The sequence below is a fragment of the Manis pentadactyla genome, chromosome 1 (genome assembly GCF_030020395.1).
Source record: "Manis pentadactyla isolate mManPen7 chromosome 1, mManPen7.hap1, whole genome shotgun sequence".
Lineage (NCBI taxonomy): Eukaryota > Metazoa > Chordata > Mammalia > Pholidota > Manidae > Manis > Manis pentadactyla.
In genome coordinates, this window is record NC_080019.1 from 128,173,917 (window position 1) to 128,196,946 (window position 23,030).

Below are 23,030 nucleotides of genomic sequence, written 5' to 3' on the forward strand. Positions count from 1 at the left end.
CAGATGTATGGTGCCCACCCATCACTGTGACAAACAAAGAAGTCCCCCAGAACTCTACAATGTTCCCCAGGGTAGTAACATCCCTCCTATTGGTATTCACTGTTGAATTCCTTGAACACACTGTCAGCTAACAAAGATGAAAGCTTTCTTTTATAAACTGAGAGAGTTCTCCTCTTGCACAGTTGATGTAACATGACCATAGAGTTAATTTGTAAGAGTAAATCCTATGATTTGCATTATGTTCCATTGGTCATACCTCTTCTCACAATAAAACTTTAAAGGAAGTCTGGGAAGCACAAAGGATTTATTCAAGACCTTTGGGTACAGTTTGGAGACTTTGCAATTCTGTTATTTTCTCTTACCTCTTTCCACTTTTAAATACTCACTACTCCAAATCTAAGTCCAATATAATTCTTCCCACTCACAATATGCTGTATTTCAAAGGATGACACTTTCAGCTAAGAAACATTTAACCAATTTTGATGAGTTTAACTGGAATAATTGGTGCCTCTTAAATTTCCTAATCTGCCAAGATTAGTATGCCTAAAGATATTTCTTTTTTTTTTTTAGGCATGTACTCCCACACCTCTAATGATTTAAAGCTCTCTGATCCAAATCTTTAAAAAAAATCTTGGAAAAGGCAAACATACTGTGAAATCAAAACCGAGTTTTCTCCACCTGCAAAAATGTAACACAGAGACTCATATTAATTAAGCTGTAAGTGCCTGAAGCCTAATTAGGAATCCTGGACTCAACACTTTGAGAGTCCCAAATACTTTCTGACTGTTCCTGCTCCCATGGAGACTAAAGTTGGGAAGTAATAAGTGGCAAAAGAAATTACTAAATGGTAACAAAGAAATTTTTAGCTAAAAGAGTCATTCTTTATTTCAAAATAAAGGAAAAAGTATTCTTGTGTTGTACTACCATATAAAATATAACAATTTAAAAAATAACATATTTATAAAGTTTAGGAAATGTATGATTTATAGAAATATTTATTTTTGCTTAAAACAACATTAATTTTTTTGGTTTAATAGTAACTATTAGAAAAAAGGCCAGAATATTATGGGGACTTTTTCTATTTCCCTGTTAAATGACCTATGATGCTGTTAGGATAACTAAATTTGATAATATATCCCTCACGATATTGGATGTGCTTATGTTCGGATTTTTTTCCCCTTCAGTTAAACAGTATTTTCAGATCATGAAGTACTTATTACAGGCTTATGGCTTACCCTTTGGGTTAAAATTGCTTTGAATTCAGTTTAAGGCTGGAATGTGGAAGGCATTTATATATGTTAAGAGACAGCCACACTACATACTAACTGCCGAAGAGTATTTGAATAAGCACATCAAGATATTTAAACCATTAACCACATTCTAAACAGAACATTCAGATTATTTTCTTATTATGACAGAAAAAATTAGTCATCCTGGAAGTGCCTCTGCAGGACACAGTCTGTTGATTCTACACCTATACATAACAGACAGAGGCTTCCCTTTCTTCTCCTTGTGCCTTTACATTGCTGAAGTGAACAGAAAAGAGCACCTTAATTTCCCCTAAAATCTCTTCAGCCTTCTCCCTTTCCTCACACTTTCCAGTACCCACATCTCCCAGACAGGAAAGAAACTGGGCTGGGAGTCAGCAGTTCTAACCTCTGTGTATCCCTCAAAATATTCTGAGTCTCTGTTTCTCACTTAAGAAAATGTGATACATTAAAATGGTTCTAGATACCCGCACAGGGATGTTAATAGGAGAATTAAGTAATATAATTCCTGTGAAAATATTTTGTCGATTGTAAAGTTCCACTCAAATGCTAATTTTGTTTTCTTTACTTTTTAATCCCACGGTTGGCCATCACTTCCCTCTGATATTCTCTCTGCCTTCTTCCTGGCCTCCAGATAATAACTGACTGCAAAATTCCTCCCCATTTCTGTGACACTGCTTCTGTTGGCTGTCTCTTATTTCCCTGGGCACTTTTCCTTCATTGTCTCTGCTCTTTTATGTTCTTCAATTGGCATATTCTCCTGAGCGCAGTTCTTTGCCGCTAACTAATCTACCACCATGTATTCTCCCAGAGTGAGTGTTTTTCTTCCAGAGTGAATCTATATTTTCCCTTTTCATTTACCACTTAAATAACAGGGATAGATAAGAATGATTTATATTTCTCATCCTCTTTCTAATGGTCTATAGAGACAGTTTTACCTGGATATTTTGTTGCCTCCAAAAATATCCAAAATAATCATTCCCTATCAACTTATGTACTATGATTTCTCTGCTTCTTCATTTTGCAACCTCAGAGTTACTATTTTGATTTCTTTGATGTCCCCCATATTTAGTCAACCACTAAATCTCACTAATTTCTATTTTTAATGTCTTCTGAATATAACTCTTCCTAAACAATTTTGACAGTAGCCACCTTAATCCTGGACCTTGTCACCTAGTACCTGGGCTGTAGTCAACTCTTTCCTCTTAAATCTATCCCATATACAAGACTCAAAATTATTGTTTATCCCAAATGCCATCATTTTGGTTTTTTTGGTATATTGCTTCATTCCTCAAAACTTCCAGCAACTTCCTGCTGCCTACTGCATCAAACAGAAAATGTATACATAATTTACAGTCAACTCCGTGAATGCCAAGCCATGTTTGGAGCCCCTTTCTTGCTCCTTTTCCAAACAAACTCTTGTGTTCTAAGTAAGTTTAGAGTGCAAACATGTCCTCAACTCCATTATTTTATCAGATAAATATTATAAGTATAGTACATTTTTCCCATTTGAAAATATAACATGTTCAATTATATTTAGAACACTAATCATCATTAAACCCCCCATTTACAAATAAGGAAAACAAGACCCCCCAAAATATTTTTCTAAAGCTATCTCATTACTAAGAACAGAACTGATAATTCTTGGCTATTTGGATCCCACATTTCATTTTTTTTATGTCACATTTTTTTGCTTCTTTGTGAACAAACATGACACTTAGGTATAAAGTATAAGAAGATTCTTTGAACCTCCAGCAGAAACAATTCAAATAGACACTTAACTTATGAATTCAATAATGTATCACTGTCAAATATACTTAGAAATATAATTTATAAAATTAATTTAAAAAGTGAAGGTGATTCTGCCTACCTTCTCTGTCAGTGTGAACACACCTCTGAGTTATCCTGTCAGGGAAGGTGTAACTGTTATCTTTTATGTAAAAGATGAGAATCCTTTATCCTCTGAAGCAAAACATCTATATGCAACACACTCAGTGGTGAAATAACTTGGCTCATAAAAGAGATATTTCTGCCTAATTTCCAAAAATTATTTGTTCTTTTATTTTCTAATAATTAGAAATAAATTTCCTGAGACATTCTAGTCCATGTAATCAAGAAGGGTGGTCCTGGCAGGTCTCAACATTACTTAGTAGATTTTAGTATCTCTATCTCACCACTAAAGATAAATAGCTGAGTGTATGATATGGCATAAGCAAGAGAGATACAACTTGTTTGCTCAAATAATTAGGACTCTAAACATAAATTCTATTAGAGAGCAGCAATGTAATCGTGCTTTTGCTCTAAAACTAATAAGTAATTGAACAGGAAGTAAAGTAAAATTCCTTTCTCTTAGCATCTACATTCTCTTGCTCATGAATTCACAGTATATTTGGGGAAAGTGTTATCCCGGCATGGAAATAGCTTCTGACATAAATGACTACATTGATAGTGTGCTTAAGCTGCTGACACTGCTCTTGGCTGCTTCTAAAGGCCTCTATTTCTTCCACTCTTTACCCACAAGAGTCTTCTCCAAGAATCCTTAGAGCTTTGGGGTCTTCAGGGTTAAAGGAATTATGGGAAATTTAATCATGGACCAAACTCATTGGGAAGTTGATATTAAGTTATTAATGACATAGATTTGAACATTAAATGAATATTTTAGAAAGTATGAGCAATTTTAAAATGTGCTTGAGTTGATACGTCAAATGCTGGCTGTGTCCCTATCCTATAAAAAGGCTGCTATTCCTTTTGGCTATTTAGGAGAGCCAGAGCACTGACAGGAAACGCTTGACTGAACCAACCTCCATTAAATAAATTCAAGAGAAAAAATTTAAATATTCAGGAATTTATTCAACTCTCTTTTTTACACTCACTTTTTCTCGTCATCATCTATGACTGTGACATGCACTCGTCTAATGGGTACTTTTACATTTTAGGGAATAAAATATTAAAGTTCTTTTCAAAACAAATGACCTGAAAGGTCCACTGATATGCAGTGGATTTACTAATGGACTTTGCTGTGTAACTCAGGATCTTGGAGTTCCTGTTAATGACAAAGCATTTGTTTTTTTTAAGCATTTTATTTTCCTGCTAGTGTGAAATAGACTAAGTAGATTAAAAAGGGCCTATTCAAATGGAATTTACGTCTTTTTTACTGACACCCTGGTTAAGGGGCAGAGGTTAAGAGAATAGATATGTCAGGTATTTCAAACAGACTCGCTTTGGTCCATGCACTTGCTCCTTGAGCCACCCGACCCTAGGGTGGAGCGCACAACAAAACCCAGAGGGATGAAGAAAAGAAATATTAGAATTTCTGTATATTGATCACACTCTTCTCTTTCTCCTGTTTTTTTGGGTGTGAATAGTTTTTTATCATGTACAATTTTCCAATATACGCAAAAGTAGAGAGAACAGTACAATAAATCTCTTATATTCATTATTTGGGTTCAGCAATTATAAAGACTTTGCCACATTCCCTTGTCTACTCTTTTTGTTGTCAAGGAATTTTAAAGCAAATCATATATGCCCAACAATTTTTCAAACCATTTTAGTAGGTATCAATACAAATTAAAGACATATATCTAAAACAACATTAGGACAACTAATGAAATTAGAAATGATTCCTTCGCATAACCTAATATCCAGTCCTAGTCACATTCCCTGACAGTTTATGTGCATCAGGATCACGTCTCTGCATTACGTTTGCTTCTTGGGCTTTTTGTTTTGTTCTGCTGTTAATCCAGAGCCAACTTGCCTTTCCCCCACTTTCCCTTCTTTTTTCCTTTCATGTCTTTGACTTGTGGAAACCTGGACAGTTACTCTGTAGAATAACCCACTTGCTGAGTTTGTCTGTGTTCAGCCTTGTGCTGTCATTTAATCTGTGCACCTACATACACTTCTGTAAAAGGAAATACGCTGGCTTAGAGGGCTGCTTCGAGTGAAGGTCAATTTTTTTTTTTTTTGAAGGATGGGCAAGAATACTACATAGGGAATGCTATGGACTTCCTGTTGTATCACACAATGCTTGTTTGTCCCACTTTCAGTGATACTAATGAATCAATGGTTTCAGGTGATAATAAACTGATTTGTCCATTGTAAAATTCCCCACTGATACTTTTTCTAATTTTTAATCACCCATTAATAATCATGTCCTGATGGCCCCGGAAGATGACTGGTTAGCCAGAGACAGGTAAGATTCCTCAAGGGAGGAACAACCTAAGACAGGCACAGTCGCAGGGGGGCCATCAGGTGAGAAATTGGGGATCAACAGAGGTGAGGCTTAGAACCTCACCCCCTGTTCTGAGAGAAATCTTCTGCATCCGTGGATGTTTTATTGCCCTTGTCTAGCTTGGATTAACACATATCTACAGGCACACACCTGATCATCTACATTTGCTCTCTTACAACACTAAACTATGTTTTCTACCTTTATCTTGTATCTACCTACCACTTCAGCATTTTATTAAAAATAATAATAATAAAGAGAGAAATGTGGTATCCACATATAAATCAAGTATAAAAATCAAACGAATATTCATATTTGAACTGATTGTTTATAGTTCATAATGCATGAGCAAAACCGAAAGTTTCTGTGATGACTGCCCTTGTACTGTTCACTATGTAACTTATTCATTATGTAAGAATTTGTTCTCCATGTAAGAACTTGTTTGTTATGCCTCAGAAGATTGGAGACTGACGAAAATTAGGCTTGGGGTGGATTAATGATTGTGCATTGAGCATTGACTCCCCTATACCGAATTTTATTGTTGTTAACAACTATTTGATCAATAAATAAGAGATGCCCTCTCAAAAAAAAAAAAAAAGTACAGACTTCCAGTTGTAAAATAAATAAGTAACCAGGATGTAATGTATAGCATAAGGAATATAGTCAAAATATTGTAACAACTTTGTATGGTGATAGCTGGTAGCTAGAATTATCATGTATATTAATGTTGAATCACTGTGTTGTACACCTGAAACTAATGTAATACTGTGTGTCAACTACCCTTCAATTAAAAAAAAAAAATCATGTCCGAATAAATTACATGTTGCGAGATGATTATTAGATTCTATTATTTTTTCTATTACCTGTTATCTTTGCACATTGATTAGCTTGAATTCCATAAAGAACTTTCCTTATCAATTAAAGTTATGTGGTTACACGTACAAACATAAAAAGAAAGCAGGATAAAGTCGTACTGCTTTATTTTGATTGCCAAAAATCAGAGTAAGAAGCAATTCACCTAGGTAGTTCTAATGATGACCAAAGAGAGGTGACTACTTTTTTCTTCTATTGACTTTCTCTTCCTTTTTAGCATCTGCATAATTAATACATTGAAAAAATATGTCGAACATCTTTAAATCAATTGTTTTGTATTCTTTTTTCATTTTTCATTCTCAAACTGCCTTCAGTTGGGTCAAAGGGTGAGTGTTGATTTCTGTGTCCTTTAGACACAATCCCATTAGTTTTGAGGGATAACTTGCTTTCTGGTTATTTAGCTAACTTGTTAACTAACAATTGTTGCAACAAAATGATTCAGGCTCATCTGATATATGCCCAGCCCGAAACATGGAATCAGCTATTTCTCCAAGATCCTGAGTCACTGCTAGTGTGGAATGGTATTTAGAGATCACAATCTGTATGCTCATTTCTAGGGGTTTATAGGATAGATAATATTATTATTGCCAACTACACACTCCCTCTCCACTTAATCATCACATGATTTCCAAGGCATCCTAGCAGGCAGAATATACTTGCCCACCCCAGTTCCAGGTGCGGCCACATGATGTGCTTTGACCAATGGACATACACCATGTTAAAGAGCTGTTACATGGGTTAGCTCTTCCTGATGCTTTTCCTTGGCCACAAGGACTGTCTGTCCCAAACAGGACCAGCTCCTTCAGCCTGGGGCCTGGAAGGAGAAAATGTATAGAGAAGAGATTGTGCAACTGACCTGGAGCTACCAAAATGGAATGTAAGCAGAAAACAACATGTATGGTGGCAAACTACTGAGGATTTTTAGGTTACCTGTTACTTCATGAAAGCTGACTGATACAGGCTGTGATGGCATCTAGGCATTTTCAGGGGACAGAGATAGGAACTACACAGTTTTGGAAAGAAAAAAGGATGATGATTTCATACTGACATTTCTAACTCAAATATAACATTAGATGTCTTTTACTTAACTTTTAAAAAGCATACATGTATCTTTTCCCCTAGGCATAAATAAGTTTGTATCATCTATATTAATATAATTACCAATTTGCATTATTCTATAATACAGTTTCAAAATAGCAAAACCACTATTTCAAATTGCTTCAGTTTAAAATATATTGGCAGGTTTGTTTATCTTTAAAATATATTCTACTATTCAGTAGAGTATTGAGTTCTGGAATAATCTTTCCTCTGTATGGTTACATCATTGATTTGATATACAATAAGTCCATTTCTTTCAATTTGTTTTCAAATTTTAAAGATGACTGTTTTAGTAAACTTTCTTTCTTAAAAAGAACACTTAAGTTTTCGAAGTCAAATCCATGTAATAAGTTATTAAGAGAAATCTACTCCATTCCTGTCCCTTCTAACCACTGTGAACAGCTTTCATTTAACCTCCCAGCATGCTACATTATACTGTTCTGCACCTTGCTTTTTTCACTTACTATATCCACACATGAAGATCACACTCATTCCTTGCTATATTGCACACCATTCTGTCATTTATTCAGTCAATCCCCTATTGGTGGTTACTGTATTACAATCTTTTTTATTATAAATACTTGTGAAATAAATATTATCATGCATAAATCACATCCTGTTTTTCAATAACAACTTTAGACAGGCTCCCAGTAATGGGAGTGGTAAATCAAAGAGTAGGTATGCATGTAATTTTTGTACACACTGCCGAATTCCCTTCCATAGCAGATATATCATTACACAGCATGTCAGAAGTATAGAGCTGAGAATGAAAAATGAAAAAAGAATTCAAAACAGAATTTTCATAAGCTTCAGTAATAGAGCATGCAGATGAATATTATTTTATGTGCTTTTGCTAACCTGGTAGGGAAAAGATGCTATCTTTGTTATGGTTTAATTTGTATTTTAAGTTAGGTTGAGCAGAGCTTCATGTTTGAAGAACCATTAAAATTTTTCTTCTGGGAAACTCTGGTGTATGTGTGTGCATGTGCTTGTGCTTGTGTGTGTGTGTGTGTACCATTTTTCTACTTTGTTCTTTATTTTTTTTCTTTCCATTTTTAGGAGCTCTTTGCTTATCAGTGACAATAGTCTTTGAGACTTAAATTGCAAATAAAGTCATTTTCCCAATTAGTCATTCATCTCTGACTTGTTTATGGTGTGTTATTTTTTCTATGCAGCTGATTTTTTGATACATAGTCAAATTTATAGAAGAACACACCTTTTTTTGGTAGGGGGAGGGCAACAGTTGTATTTATTTATTTACTTAAACTTAGATTTTTTTTATCTATTTGGAGTTTATCCTCATGTACACTGCCAGGTTCAGATCTGTTTTCCCTCAAATGGCTACCTAATTGTAGCAACATTTATTTAGCATTCCCTATGGTACAAGATGCTACCATTTTGGAGAGATAGATAGATCTAGATAACCAGATCGATCTCTGTCATATCTCTATCTATCTATATATACTAAATTTCCAAATGAACTTGAGCCAACTTCTGGACTTCACAGTCTATTCATTGATCTGTTGGTGTATTCATGTACCAATCCCACAGTATTTTAATTACAGAGGCTTTATCAAACGCTGTAATACAAAGCTGTCACCACCTCGTTTCTGCCCAAGGGTATTATTGCTTATTTGTTTTTTCATTATCTCACTTGTTTGATATTTACTTTACACATATTTAATAGTTAATATAGCACATTGAATCATAAGTACATCTATATAATCTATAACCAAAAGCTTATGTTGGAGCCTATCTTCTTTTTAAGAGAAGCAGGATATGGAATCAAAGAAGTTCATATACCAGCACTCCAACCTGCATTCTGAACATTGCAGCACCCTCAGATAGCTCTTCTGAGGGAATAGCACAATACAGCTGAAATTCTTTGGATGTATCTAATCTTGGCATTTGCCTAATGCCGAACTATGAGATAATACCTTTGGACCTAGATATGAGTCACCTGGGTACAGGGAAATTTTTTCAGTGCTAGTAAGCAGGTGTCACGATCCCACAGGAAGATAGGATTACTGGACACAATGCCTAGGAAAGCCACCTTTGGTCTGGAAACAAAGATTGTCTTAGCAGGCCCTGTCCTGTCCTCTCTCTCAATATATTTTGCCTATTGTGAGACATGGATTGCTATGATATCAGTTGAGTGGCAAAGAGATTGGACCATATGGGGAGAGTCTGGAATTCTCTGCTCCAGAAAGGACTGTTGCACTCTCTAACATCCCATGTTGTGTTCTGGCTCACTCAACATGTGAAGAGGTTGTTTGGTTATCTAGTTTTAAAATGATGCTTACTTATTCAAGAGGGGTGTATGTGTTTTTAAGGTAGAAGGAGGCATCAGGCAATCAGCAAAATTCCTTTAAAGTGTATAAGGCAGACCGGTCTCTGTATTTCCAGGTAATTCTAAACTCTAGAGGCCATAGTTAATAAGAGAGGAACGAGTTCTTAGAGCAGAAAAATTATGCATTCATTAGGGACTATTAATTTTACATGTGTCCTAGGATTTGTATTATTAAAAAGCTATGTAATTTTATGAAGCCAAGAAACAAATAAACAAACAAAGCTCCAGGTTACTTACTTCTAATTAACTCATTATTCAAGAACCATTATGTGCCAGGCACTGTGCTCAGGGCCAGGGGCACAAGGATGTGCTGCCTCAACCCTCAACAAACTCACAACCCAGAGAGACCACATGCAAGAATGGTACTAGTTCAACCCAGTAAATGCTGCTCAGAGAACCAGTAAAACACCAAGAGCACCAGGAGTATAATATGCAGTAGACTTGGGCTCTGAAGAATGCATGAGTTGGGAAGGTCTAAGAGGTAAGGGTTTTGGAGTCAGACCTTCAGTGAGGAATTGAACTTGGTCACATGGAGAGCATTTCAGCAAAAACAGCAGCAGCAGAGATGATGGTTGGGAAGGAGAGACACTGTGTCTAAACAAAATGGCACAGATGTTCACTCCCTTATACACACACACACACTCAGGACACAAAGGAACCTAACTTTTTCTGGGGACCAAAAGCATTATATGGGGCCAAAGTACCACAATCCAGTGGCTTCAGTCAGTTTATGTAGAATTTTTATCATATTTTTAATGACATAGCTAGCTATGTGTGTGGATTATTGGTCAGACACTTGGGTTACTATATTCCACTGTGGGAGTTGTACTTCTGATTAGATTCCATCCCTATGTTAAAGTGCCTCTAGAGCATTTTTTAAAACATTAGTACAATTCACCCTTTTCAAATGCAGCACTTTTCCAGTAGCTCATTGTGTTTCCTTTTTATCGGTGGTCATTACTTCTTCCCTGGTCTCCTGCAAAAATAGCACCAGCTTGCACTTGTCTGTGAATCTTAGCTGATCTGCAGTCTGCCCTCCCTGGGTGCTGGCCTTCATACTCTTCTCCTTCGGACTTTTCACTGGGTCTGCATTGGAATTTTTACCTTTCTAGATTTTGTCACTGGTTTGGGGTTTATTTCCCTTTGTTTCACTACTGACTTCCAGTGATTTTAACCAAAAAGTAGCCCCTACTGCATTTTGGCATAAGTTTAAAGACCTCTGCAAGATGTTATTGTGAGTCCTGTTTGTGAGATGTAGCTTGGGGTTGTAGCTTAATTACTAGTAAAAACAAATTTTTGTAGGAAGATACTGAATATTATATATAAATAACATGATTTGATCCATTAGAAGGTGCAGAACAATAAGCATAGTACATTTTTATTTTTATTTTTAAGGAAATAATGGAGGTACACTCATATATGCTGGAACTACATTTCCCCCCATTTTTCTGGAACTATAGAGTGTGTTAGAACTGTGAAGAGTGGATAGAAGTCAGGAGAGCTGGAAAGGGGACTTCTTTTTCATTTCATAACCTTTCTGTGTTGTTTGAATTTACCATACACATATGTTGTTCTTGGTTAAACATGTAAGTAAACACATTTGACAATGACCTATTTTTGTCTGTGTATGCCATAATAAAGTATTAAGCAAGTTTTTACCTTGTGAGCCAAGCAAAAACTAAATACAGCAGGAGATGCTTGGGCAAACTGAGAACAAGCAAATACAAAGGAATCTGTCCCAAACTGTCCCTGGGAGAAATTTTGAAACTGAAAAAAAAAGCAAAATCTAACAAAACTGATGAAAACTTGATGCCAATTACATAAGAGAGAGGCAGAGAGAGAAAGGCAAGACTCCAGTTAAGAACTATAAAACCACTATCTGCTAAACTCACAAGGACTCTTACTCAGGACTTTTTAAGTCAAGGCAGCAGGGAGCCTGAAGTACTGGCATGGGACCGGGTCCAGGATAGTTCTTTGCTTCTCTGTTCATAAAATGTCGGAACAGTTTCAACTGCAGAACATTTCTGACCCTTTCACTGGTCTCAAGGTCCCAAGAAAAGGGCTTTGTGGTCCTGTCAGTGCGACTTCATCCAAGCCCACCATTCCTGCCCACCCTCTCCCTCCGGCTCTCTTTCCCTTCCTCTCCCCCTCTCCCTTTCTCTCTCTCAAGCATGCACACACAAACCTAGTGATGCACACTGCCACTCTTCTCCCTAGCAAATCAAACCAAATCACCCTCCTAAAGGTGGTAACTTGGGAAACTCTAGAAACACTTAAAACAGTACTGCAGGAAAACAATCCCAGGGATGGGAAAGAGAATAATATTGAACAAGATAAATAGTAACAAAAGAGCTACTGTTACTCTTCACCTTGCTAGCATATTCTCTTCAGAGAGATAGATATGAATATAGATGTATTGAGGAATGAAACTTTATAAAGCACATTAAAAATAAATTCTTGAAATAATAAAAGTAAAACAACCTGTTTCAACTAGTATAATAATTATGAAACAGCCCATTATTTGTCTTTGGATATGTCTCCCAAAAATGTAAGAAATCAATTATAAGTGATAATATGAATGTTTAAGTCCATTTCCCCCACATTTTAACAATAATAACAATATTGTTTTTCTAAGTATGTTACTTACTTAGTATGTTAAATGTGGACACATTTAACAACTTAACAAGTAAAAGGCAAGTACTATGGGGGTTATCACCATTACAGATGGAGAAACTGACACACAGAAGTCAAACTTGTACAAGGTCACACATCTAGCTGGTAAGTGAGCAGAGTTCAGCATCAGAGTACATGTTCTTTGCCACTACATTATGCAGTCTGAAATACAACTCATAAAATATACAGTTCTATGTTACTATGAATCATAATTTAAAGGTAAAAGCTATGGTTGCTCCATGAGATCTAGAATATTGTTACAATGCTGATTATACTGTTTCTGGGCACATGCTAATTTTAGTTGGTGTGATGGTCCCCTAAAGATATCCACATCCTAATCCTAGAGTCCTATAAATATGTTACCCCATGGTAAGTACGAATTAAGGTTGTAGATGGTATAAAGTTGCTAACCAGCTGACCTTGAAATGGGTAGATTATCTTGCATTACCTGGGTGGACCCAATGTAATTAAGTGTCCTTCTAACTGGAAGAGAGAGGTAGAAGAGAGAAAACTAAACAAAGGCAGCTTGGCATTGCTGGCTTTAAAGATGGAAGAATGGGACCATGAGCAGGTGGCCTCTAGGAGCTAGAAAAAGCATTAGAATAGATTCTCTACTAGAATCTCTGGAACAAGTGCTGCCTTTTCCAAATTTTGATTTTAGTCCAGGGAGACCTTTTTCAGACTTCTGACCTCTAGAATTTTAAGATAATAAATCTGAGTTGTATTAAATTTGTGATAATTGTTACCACAGCAATAGGAAACGAATGCACCTTGTGCTGTTTTCTGAGTTAACATGTTAACCATGTTAACAGTAATACCTTCCAAGAAAACAGTGCCCAGTTTTAAGTATTCTTTCTTTGCTTTTGCCAAAGAAAGCCCTTGACCCAGATTCTTATTCCCCTTTCTGTCTCACCCTCACCTTCCTCCAAACATCAGTCTGGCAATAAGGGTGCACTGGAGGGCTGACTTAGCAATGCTTCCACTATATTGCCATGGAAAGAAAAGCAAGGTTATCTTAAATGATGGTCTTTACAGATTTCTTTTGGTCTGACTTCAATAAACACAGCAGGCACCTCTTGCCTCTATAGTCCAAAACATCTTCGCCACCAAAAAGGCCCACAGGAGGGAACCAGTGTGATAGAAACCATGGGGAGAGCAAATGTGTACATTTACACAAGTTCTTCTCACTACTGTGCTCATGTGGGATGAAAAGTGAGTGTTTTCAGCCATAAGGAACTCACTGTACTTTTTTTTTGCTGATGTTTTTGTATTTTACTTCTTCCTTTTTAATGTCATTTCAGTCACAGTCTGGACACGGTTATCAGATCTACCACCAAGCCCAATTTGACCTTTATGATCATCAGATATTAAGACCATGCCAGGATGGGACCAGTCCTCTTTAGCAAACTCATGATGATGCTTTGTTCTTAACAATGTTTACAGAGGGTAAAACTTTCCTGGCACTGGGTCCCTGGAGGCTGTTTTGGGTCAGTTCCACAACAGAGGCAGAACCCGGTGATTCTGCAGAAGATTCAGACCTCTCTCTCCCTCCACAGTCCTTATCAGTTGATGAGGGATTACAGACTCCAGCCAAGTTGCCTGGTTGGGTCTCCAGTCCAGATGTGAGGACCAGTTGCTACAAGCCACGTGGCATCAAGAACAGCACACTGCTCTCATTTACATTCAGCTCCTTGGCTTAAATGTCACCTCAGAGAAATCTGACATCTCACATACTTAGAATGCTAGGGCTTCATGATTTATATTGCAATAGCACCCACCCCACCTCCCCTTTCCCATCTAATCAACTGGTATACATTTACACCTACTCTTAGCCAGGCACTTTGCTCAGCCCTGGACAAACAACAGTGACCAAACATCAAGAAATTCCTTCCTTCATGAAAGTTGGTTTTAATGGTAAAGAAAAATATAATTCAACTGAACACACAAATAAATTTGTATATAGCAACAGGTACACTGAATCAGAGTTTAAATGATAGCAACAACAATAAAAAGCAATCCTTCAGACTACTCAGAAAGAAAGAACACTGACAAAAAAGGAAAGGATGGAAGAAATATGATATTACACACAATAAGATTGGGACAAAAAGGTGGTACAATTATATTTGGGATGAATATTAAGAAGATGAATATGTAATTAGAACATAAGAAATCCACTAAGTCTTTTCCTGAATGAAGATAGCAAAAAAGGTTAAGCACTCAGAAGAATAAGGAGAAGAGGGAAGGCCAGCTAGAAACAAATCCTCAGATCTTCAAATCCCAGTTCCATCTCTTTACAGCCTAGATAAGTGAACTTGGACAAGCAACAGCTTTCCTGAACCTTGGCATCACTCCCTGTAAGTTGAAGAACTATTCTGCGTTCAGTATTTGTCGAGAACTTAAAAAGAGTGATGAACTGAAAACATCCTTAGAACAGTGTCTGATATACATGTAAATCTTCAATAGACTGTTTTTGGATCTGGATGTGAAACCTAAGTAGACAAATCACAAATAGGACTGCAGTATGAAACTTAGCCCTGCAAAATTTTCTTGCTTTTCAACAACCCCTTAATAGCAATGAGCATACACAGTGCCGAGAACTTGGTTTCTAATACCAGCTCCAATGAAAGGAACCAGGGCTTCCTGGAGACATGGCTGATCCTAAGACGGAAGTAGGAAATACACCAGATCAGCCTGAAGCATTTTGTGGTGCCAGAAAGTAAGGAAGTGCTAAAATCAAACAAAACCACATACAGCTGACCCTCGAACAACAAATGTTTGAACAGCATGGGTCCACCTATATGTGGATTTTTTTCAATAAATACACTGGAAAAATTTTTGGAGATTTTCAACAATTTGAAAAAGCATTTCCTTTTCTCTAGCTTACTTTATTATAAGAATGCAGTATGTAATAATATAACATACAAAATATGTGTTAATCAACTGTCTATATTATTGGTAAGCCTTCCAGTCAACAGTAGGCTGTTAGTAGTTTTGGGGGAATCAGAATTTATACATGGGTTTTTGACTGTGTGTGTGTTGGGGGGTGTCAGTGCCCTTAACTACTGCATTGTTCAAGGGTCAACTGTATACATACAATGATAGGGGTACGTCAAAGGGATATAATTACTGAAAGAACTCCCAATGGTCAAAGCTGGTGGAACAATCTGAGCATCAAAATAAATAGAATAGTATTGGACTGTAATCCAAAGTAGAAAAAGAAACTTCCTTAAGTTTGTATATAGTGACTCCCTTCCAAGAAATATAGTATGAAAATGGGAGAAAGACGGTCACCTGCACAGAATCCCTCACATCAGCCAGATGATGGTTAAATTAATATCCACAGTGATAAGTCATGTTCATAGTATGTACCCTTAATATGATGTGATTAAAATAGCTCTTTACCTCTGATCTTCCTTCAAAAAACCCTATAGACCCAATCCAGTCATGAGAAAAACATCTAAGAAATACCACTTAAGGGACATTCTACAAAATATTTTACCAGTTCTCCTCAAACCTGTCAAGGTAATAGAAAAACAAGGGAAGTCTGAGAAACTGTCACAGCCAAAAGGAGCCTTTGGAGACCTATTAAATGGAGCAGGACATTAGATAAGAATGAAGGCACTCTGAATAAAGGGTGGACTGTAATTAATAGTAATGTATCAATATTGGCTCATTAATTGTGACAAATGTATCATGCTAATATAAAATATTAATAATAGTGGTTGTGGTATATATGAGAACTCTCTATATGATCTTCATAATATTTCTTTAAATCGCAGCTGTTGTTTTTTTTAAAAGGTTTATCTTTTAAAAAGAAAAGAACATTCTTGCAGTGTCAGACCTTTGGCATCACAGGAACAGTATAGGAAATATCCATACACATTTCCACATCAGTTCCCTGTAGGACTGGGGCTTGGACAGCCAATATGCCAGATTTACCCAAAACTCCTAGCAGAGGTTATGCTGCCCATTCAGCGGAGCCTGTGTTTGCCTCTTGGTTATTTCTTGGCTACAACATAAAATTACTGCGTTGTCTCTATTTTGATGACTGAATAGGGATAGTAGAGTAAAACCGTTTTCCCTGCTTTTAATTAGTGTCACCAAAGTCAGTCTTTTTTATTTGAAGTTTGGCCTTGTCAGTGGGATACATCGCTTTCCCAGTAGTTTTGTTACAATTCCTCCTGCCTGCCTCTTTGTTGCCTTTCAGCGCTGTGGTATTTTTCTTTTTCTGAGTGTTCAACATGATACAAATTTACATTTCAAAATTGTGTGATGGTCTTGTTGTGAAGCCTTGCTTTCCTGGTTTGATGTTCTATAATGTAGGTCAGCACAGGCCCCTTGCCTGAGACAGCTTGCACCTTCCTCCCCCGTCAAGGGACAAAGCTCACATCACGCTGGGCTCAGCATTACTCACTTCAGCAATGAAACCGTGAGAAAAAGTCATTGTATCATGGTATTATACTCATCCGGCAGGTTATTTTAAGTATTATATTACCAGAACCTGATAGCAAGAGTAATAACCCATACTATTAAAATAAAGGGAGGGGGAAGTGAAGGAAAACGAAAAAGGAGGCCTTCATTGCTTAAGCGTTCACCCTCTATTGTAATTTCTTCCATTTTCCTAAAAAGTTAGCGCGAAGAAAACAAAGTAAGAGGAAACGTTCCCCGGATTTTAAATCTCATGAGCCCAGAACCCGTGAAAATCCTGTTGAGAACCATGCCGCGAAATTGGCTTCGGGCCGCGTACCCACACCCCGCTCCTTGGTCGTTCCGCTTCTGCATCTTTCTAACAATCATTCCGTCGGACGTCCCCTGAGGACACAGTAGCTGGCCGGAGTCCCCAGACCAGACATCTCAGAGTGAGTATGTGCAGGTGGAGAAAATCAAAGTAATTCTGGCTCAGCAGCGCTGAATTCCACACAGCCACCCCCGCGCCCCGCCCCACAAGTGCGCTGCCTATTACCGGCACCACTGGTGCCCTGAGAAGCCAAGAGGACTCCAACACTGTCCCAGACTCTGGCACTCGCGTGCTGCCGGCGCCTGCCTCCCGGTGATGCCATCTTGGGATCTTAGCATCTCTAAGTAGTTAGTGAGTTGTGCATTCTGTTCACGTCTTTGAAAACTTAACGCAACTTTGCAAGAAGATGAGAACCTGCTGGTTTGGACCCTTAGCTGGCGAAATTAGATGTTATTTACAATAGACCGAAGAGCTCCGAGCCCCCGCCCCGCGTCTGCCCGCCCCCAGGGTTCCCGGCTCGCCGGGTGCCAAGTCGGACGCCCCGGCAGCCCCCAGCCCGCGGCCCAGAGGCAGCGTCCGCGGCGCCGCGTCCAGGGGCGGGAGGTCTGCCGGCGCAGGTCCCCGCACCCGAGCGCAGGAGGGCGGAGGTGCCCCAGAACTCACAGCCCAGGGCGACCACCAGGTAGCGCAGCAGCAGGAGGAGGAGGCGGTGGCGGCTCCTCCTCGCCATCTTCCCGGGGTCCGCGCTAGCTGCGCCTGGGAAGCCGAGGATACGGCGGCGGGAGCGCGGGAGGCCGGGCAGGCTGGGTCCCCGAACTTCTGGAGCGGAGCTGGGGGACTAGGCGAGCAGGGCAGGGGCGGCGGGTCCTGGCCGTCGTCGGTTTCCTCCGGCCAGGGCGCCCGCTCAGCCGGCTGACGAGAGGCAGGTCTGGCCTAGCCAGCCCGTGGCTGGGGGTCTGGGCTGTTGATTTTTTGGGGGGTGGGGGCTTTGAGAGGAGGCGGGACGTGGAGGCCGGACGGGGTGTCGGCTGGGTCCTAAGGAGGAGGCAGGAGGCGAGGGGCGGAAGGGAAGCCCTGGCGGGGCGTCCTCGCCCCCGCGCCGCCGGATTGATCCGCTTTGTGTCTGGTCCCTCGCGGGGCTGCCAGCTGTCCCCAGGGCCGGAGCCCAGGGCCGGGGGCGGAGGCGCGGGGCGCGGGGGGCGGGCGTCTGCGGTGGAGGGGACAACGCCGCCTGCCCCGCTCCAGCTCCTCTCTTCCCTTCCTGGGCGCAAAACTTCTTTTGGGTTTTCAGCCTAGGGGTGGAGGTTTTTGGAAAATTTCTGGCCAACCGGCGAAGCTGCGAGGGAGGCGCTCTGGGGAGATGGGGTTCGCCAGCTCCGCCTTGGAAGCAGGGGAGAAAAAAACTCGCGCTGGAAGGCAGGTCTCAGATTTGAGCAATAGCCTTGGCCCCTTCTCAGTGTAAGCTTTTTGCTCCTTGCGAGTTAAGGTGTGTTTTGTGTTGATTTCCACGTGTCAGAGTCGGGAGTTCATCTAACGGTATGAAATATTTATCATGGTTCTTTCCAATTACATAACTGCCGCCTGTGGAGTTTTCCACATGTTAAAACTCTACAGCTGCCCTTTGTCAGGTTTATTTTTGGTCTGCTGTGCTTCTAAAAGGAAAGCCCATTATGAATGCTCTGTTGCCTGCTTTAAAATTGGCCTGCACTTAGATTGTACACACTACAAGGGCTAAACAGGCAATTTTTATATTTGATCCTATGGATCAAAAATGTCTGGTGTATTTAAGAATATTGACAGGACTGTCAATCGGGCCATTCTCAAGAGAAGTAATTGTACATATTTTTTTTAAAGGTAGAATAATGGATAAAGTTCTGTATAGAAGATAGTTGATTTACTGGTGTGCATGCAAAGAATTTAGCTAGCTCAGTGAACAAGGCAACCAGAGTTTAAATATGCAGGACTGTGAAGGATTAGGCGTCCCTGCTGCTTCTTTGATGACAGTGATGGAAGCTTAACACAGAGCAGAAGAGAGGCAGAGGACCCAGAAGGGAGAGTCAAAGGGCAAAAATGTTAAAAGCTGTACTCCACTCAAGCAAGGATAAGGGTACAGATTTAACAATAGATTTATACCAGTTTTGGGGGGCAGTAATAAGAAAGATTTAGTGCTTTACAAGAAAATTTTTTGGCATTTTCTCTCATTCTTGCCACAACTCTATGTCTCTTTGCTCCTCCCTAAAGATACAGAAAGGCATACTTCTTTCCTTTAATTGTGACATCCTATATGAATTATTGATTCACTTATTTGTCTCCCAGTGAAGGCATTTGTCAAATAGCTACAATGTGACAGATGCTGGTGGACAATGATAAACAAGATCAGGTCTTTCCTGCTGATGAGCTCAGTCTTGAGGACCCAGTGAGACCCATCTGGAAAAACCTCTAATACCACATAGAAGTGTTACAGAAGGACAGAAAAGAAAAAGAACCCAGCAGTTTTTTTATTGAGTGCTTGTCTGTGGTGGAGTCTGAATAGTGCAATATCTAATCCCCTAACAGCTCTGTAAGGGAGAAAATACTACTATTCCCACTGTGCTAGATAACCCTAGGTTTGGTGATAATATTTTAGATATATGAAAGTGTGATTCTTGAAGGAAAAATTGATAAATGGGCTTAATTAAAATAACAACTTCTCTTCAAAACAATTTCAAGGGAATTGGAAGACAAGCCACAGACAGGGAGAAAATATTTGCAAAAAGTGCATCTGATAAAGGACTATTATCCAAAATATCAAAGAACTCTTAAAACTCAACAATCAGAAAAGAATCTGATTAAACAATGGGCCACAGACAATAATAGACACCTCATCAAAGAAGATATACAGAATGGAAGTAAGCATATGAAGAGATGCTCCATATCATATGCTATCAGGAAAATGCCATTAAAACAATGAGATACCTACTAGAATGACTGAAATCCAGCATACTAACACCCCCATCACCAGGTGCTGCTGAGGATGTGGAGCAATAGGAACCCTCATTCATGGCTGTGCAAATGCAAGATGGTTCAGCTACTTTGGAAGATAGTTTGGCAGGTTCTACAAAACTAAACTTTCTCTTTGTATGTAAGAGAAGACTGAACAAACAGGCCCTGCTGGGCTCCCCTGCAGCTTGTGACATCTAGCCCATACTCTTTGTAGTTATCTCTGTGCTCTTCCTGGACCACACTAGCTTTCTAATTACTTCAGGCAGTTAAGGGGCAAGTAAAAGCTTTTCCTGAGTCTTATGGGCCTAGACTGTCTTCAGCTCAAAGCAGTCCACATATCAAAGTGACACATTCTGGGTGAGATTTGCTCTGAGCCCCATCACCCCACAGGTTAAGGACTCAGTCCCACAACACTGCCTTCATTTCAGACACCAATGGTAGGTATTTGGTACCCAGGGTACCCACACTTCTGTCCAACCTAGCCACAGAGTTGAAGGTTCACAACTTCCTCCTTAAGAAGCAGAAAGCTAGAATGGCTCACAGAATTCTGGCAAATGTTTGACTTTCTGCTCCCTGTTTACTCTAAAGAGCATAACTGAACAGTCAGAAAAGGTACATATGGTGAGGTCTGGAAGAATCCTGAGCACAGGAGCTTCTGTCCCAATGGAATTGGGATGTGCCACCCTGCATAGGGATACTCCCAGCAGCTTGGAAGGTCTCTGGTCCCTGTAGCTTAGGGTTTTTTTTTTTGGAGGTTTTGTTAGGCAGCCATGATTGATGAAATCATTGGCCTTTGAGACTAACTCAATAACTAGCCCTCACCCCCCACCCCAACCCTGGCCCCCTGTGGGGCTGCAGGTCTCAATACTCTAATTATACCTTGCTTTCTGGTGACCCACCCACAACCTAAAGCTATCTAAGGGCCCCCAACCACCATTCACCTCACTGTCATACAAAAGACACTCTTGATACTCTGAAGATATCAAAGGTCTTTAGAAACTGTTGTGTCCAGAACCAGGGAGTAAGACCAAATATATATTTATTATATCCCAATATCACACTATATAATCCATCAATCATGTTTCTTGTTATTTATTCAAAGGAGTTGAAAATTTATGTCCACACAGAAACCTGCTCATGGTTGTTTATAGCAGCTTTATGTATAATTGCAGAAACTTGGAACCAACTAAAGTGACATGGATAATGGATAAACTAGTACATCCAGACAATGGAATGTTATTTGGAACTAAAAAGAAATAAATCCATAAAAAGACTTAGAGGAGCTTTAAATGCATATTGCTAGGTGAAAAAAGCCAGTCTAAAATGGCTATATACTGTATGATTCCAACTAAACGACATTCTGGAAAAGTCAAAACTATAGAAGAATTTAAAAAACTTGTTTCTAGGGATTAGGGGAGAGGGAAGGATGGATATTCAGAGCATAGAAGGTTTTTAGGGCACTGAAAGTACTCCTTATGATACTATAATAAAGATGGATAATGTTATTATACATTTGTCGAAAACCCTAGAACGTACAACACTGAAAGTGAACCGTATTGTGAACTATGGACTCTGGGTGATTATGATGCGTCAGTGTAGGTTCATCAGCTGTAACAAATGTATCATTACATTAGGGATGGACATAATGGGGAGGCTCTGAGTAGCTTTGGGAGTAAGGGAGTTCCCCTCCTGGGCCAAGTTCCCTATGAATCTGGTGAAACCAAAGAAGGACAAAGGGAAGGGCCGGTTCAGAGAAAGAGTTTTTATTGCTCACAACCTGCTCGAGCTCGCTAGCCAGGCTGGGCTCTGTCCATCCCCTCAGGTCGCGGCTCACGCTCTCCTTTTTCTCACTTGCCCCTTCCAGAAGGAACTCCATAGGTGGGTCCTTGGTGACTGGTGAGCACCAGGCCAATTAGGTACTAGGAATGGAGGGGAGGAGAGAATGGCCGTTTTCTCTGCACCCCTTGCCCTGGATCAACGGGAGGCTCTGTTGTGGTAAACAACCATTGATATGTAAATGGCTAAGTCCAGGTGGGAAATTCTGGGTTGAAAACTTCCATTTACCCCACACTATGCATGTGTGGGGACAGTGAGCATATGGGAAATCTCTGTACCTTTTGCTTAATTTTGCTGTGAACCAAAAACTGCTCTAAATACTAATGTCTAATGAGAAAACAAACAAAAAAAACTTAGAAAAAGAAGACAGGAAAGAGCAGTCAAAAAGTGAGAGGAAACTGGGAGAGAATCAGGAGTCAAAAAGGTGGAGGAATTTACAGTATTGAATGCTAATTCAAGAGGACTGAGAATTGTCTCTTGCAATTATGTCTCTCTTGTGATTATGAGGGCATTGACCACTTGGACAGTAGAGAAAGCAAGCCTCCAAAACACATGTAGAAAAAATTTGGACATTGTGTTCTATACTTAATAAAATAAAAATCTAGTGTGTAAGATAAAAATGAATAATGAAATGATTACAGATATCAGCAGCAGGATGATGAAAGGAGTAACAGTAGTTAATCCTGCTTCTGCTGGTAGGAAGCTCTGCCCCAGGAAGCATGGAGCAACTAATAGGGAGGAATTGGGAGGAGATATCAAGGTAGTCCTTCTAAACTCTTCTATTCTACGTGATCATACTGGCCTTCTGCCTCCCCATGTGTCATAATCACCCTCACTCTAACACTATAAACATTTTTGTTATTAGATAAACATAAGTGGGCACTTGGTGCTTTTGGACATCTTACCTTTCTTTATTCTTTCTACCCACTCCACTTCTGAATTCAAAGTAATGTTGATGAGGTGTTGAGGCACACTTCCTAAAACAAG

General features: G+C 39.3%; 2 protein-coding genes across 12 annotated transcripts in view; one reads left to right on the plus strand and one right to left on the minus strand.

The window, feature by feature from the left end:
* JAM2 (junctional adhesion molecule 2) overlaps window positions 1–18,571 on the minus strand; it is a 55,635-nt gene extending 37,064 nt beyond the window's left edge. For 4 of the 11 annotated variants that reach the window (XR_008997410.1, XR_008997409.1, XR_008997412.1 and 1 more), the window contains exon 1: window positions 17,889–18,565. Coding sequence is in view for 5 of the 11 variants with exons in the window: in XM_057501593.1 (XP_057357576.1) it covers window positions 17,889–17,955 (67 nt within the window). In the remaining 6 variants the exon portion in view is untranslated. Of the gene's footprint in view, window positions 1–17,888 lie in introns of all 11 variants that reach the window. The other 7 variants (XR_008997413.1, XM_036875122.2, XM_057501602.1 and 4 more) reach the window with 4 other exon arrangements.
* MRPL39 (mitochondrial ribosomal protein L39) overlaps window positions 17,097–23,030 on the plus strand; it is a 62,269-nt gene continuing 56,335 nt past the window's right edge. Inside the window, exon 1 of the mRNA XM_036875121.2 lies at window positions 17,097–17,346. The gene's annotated coding sequence lies outside the window, so the exon portion shown is untranslated. The remainder of the gene's footprint in view (window positions 17,347–23,030) is intronic.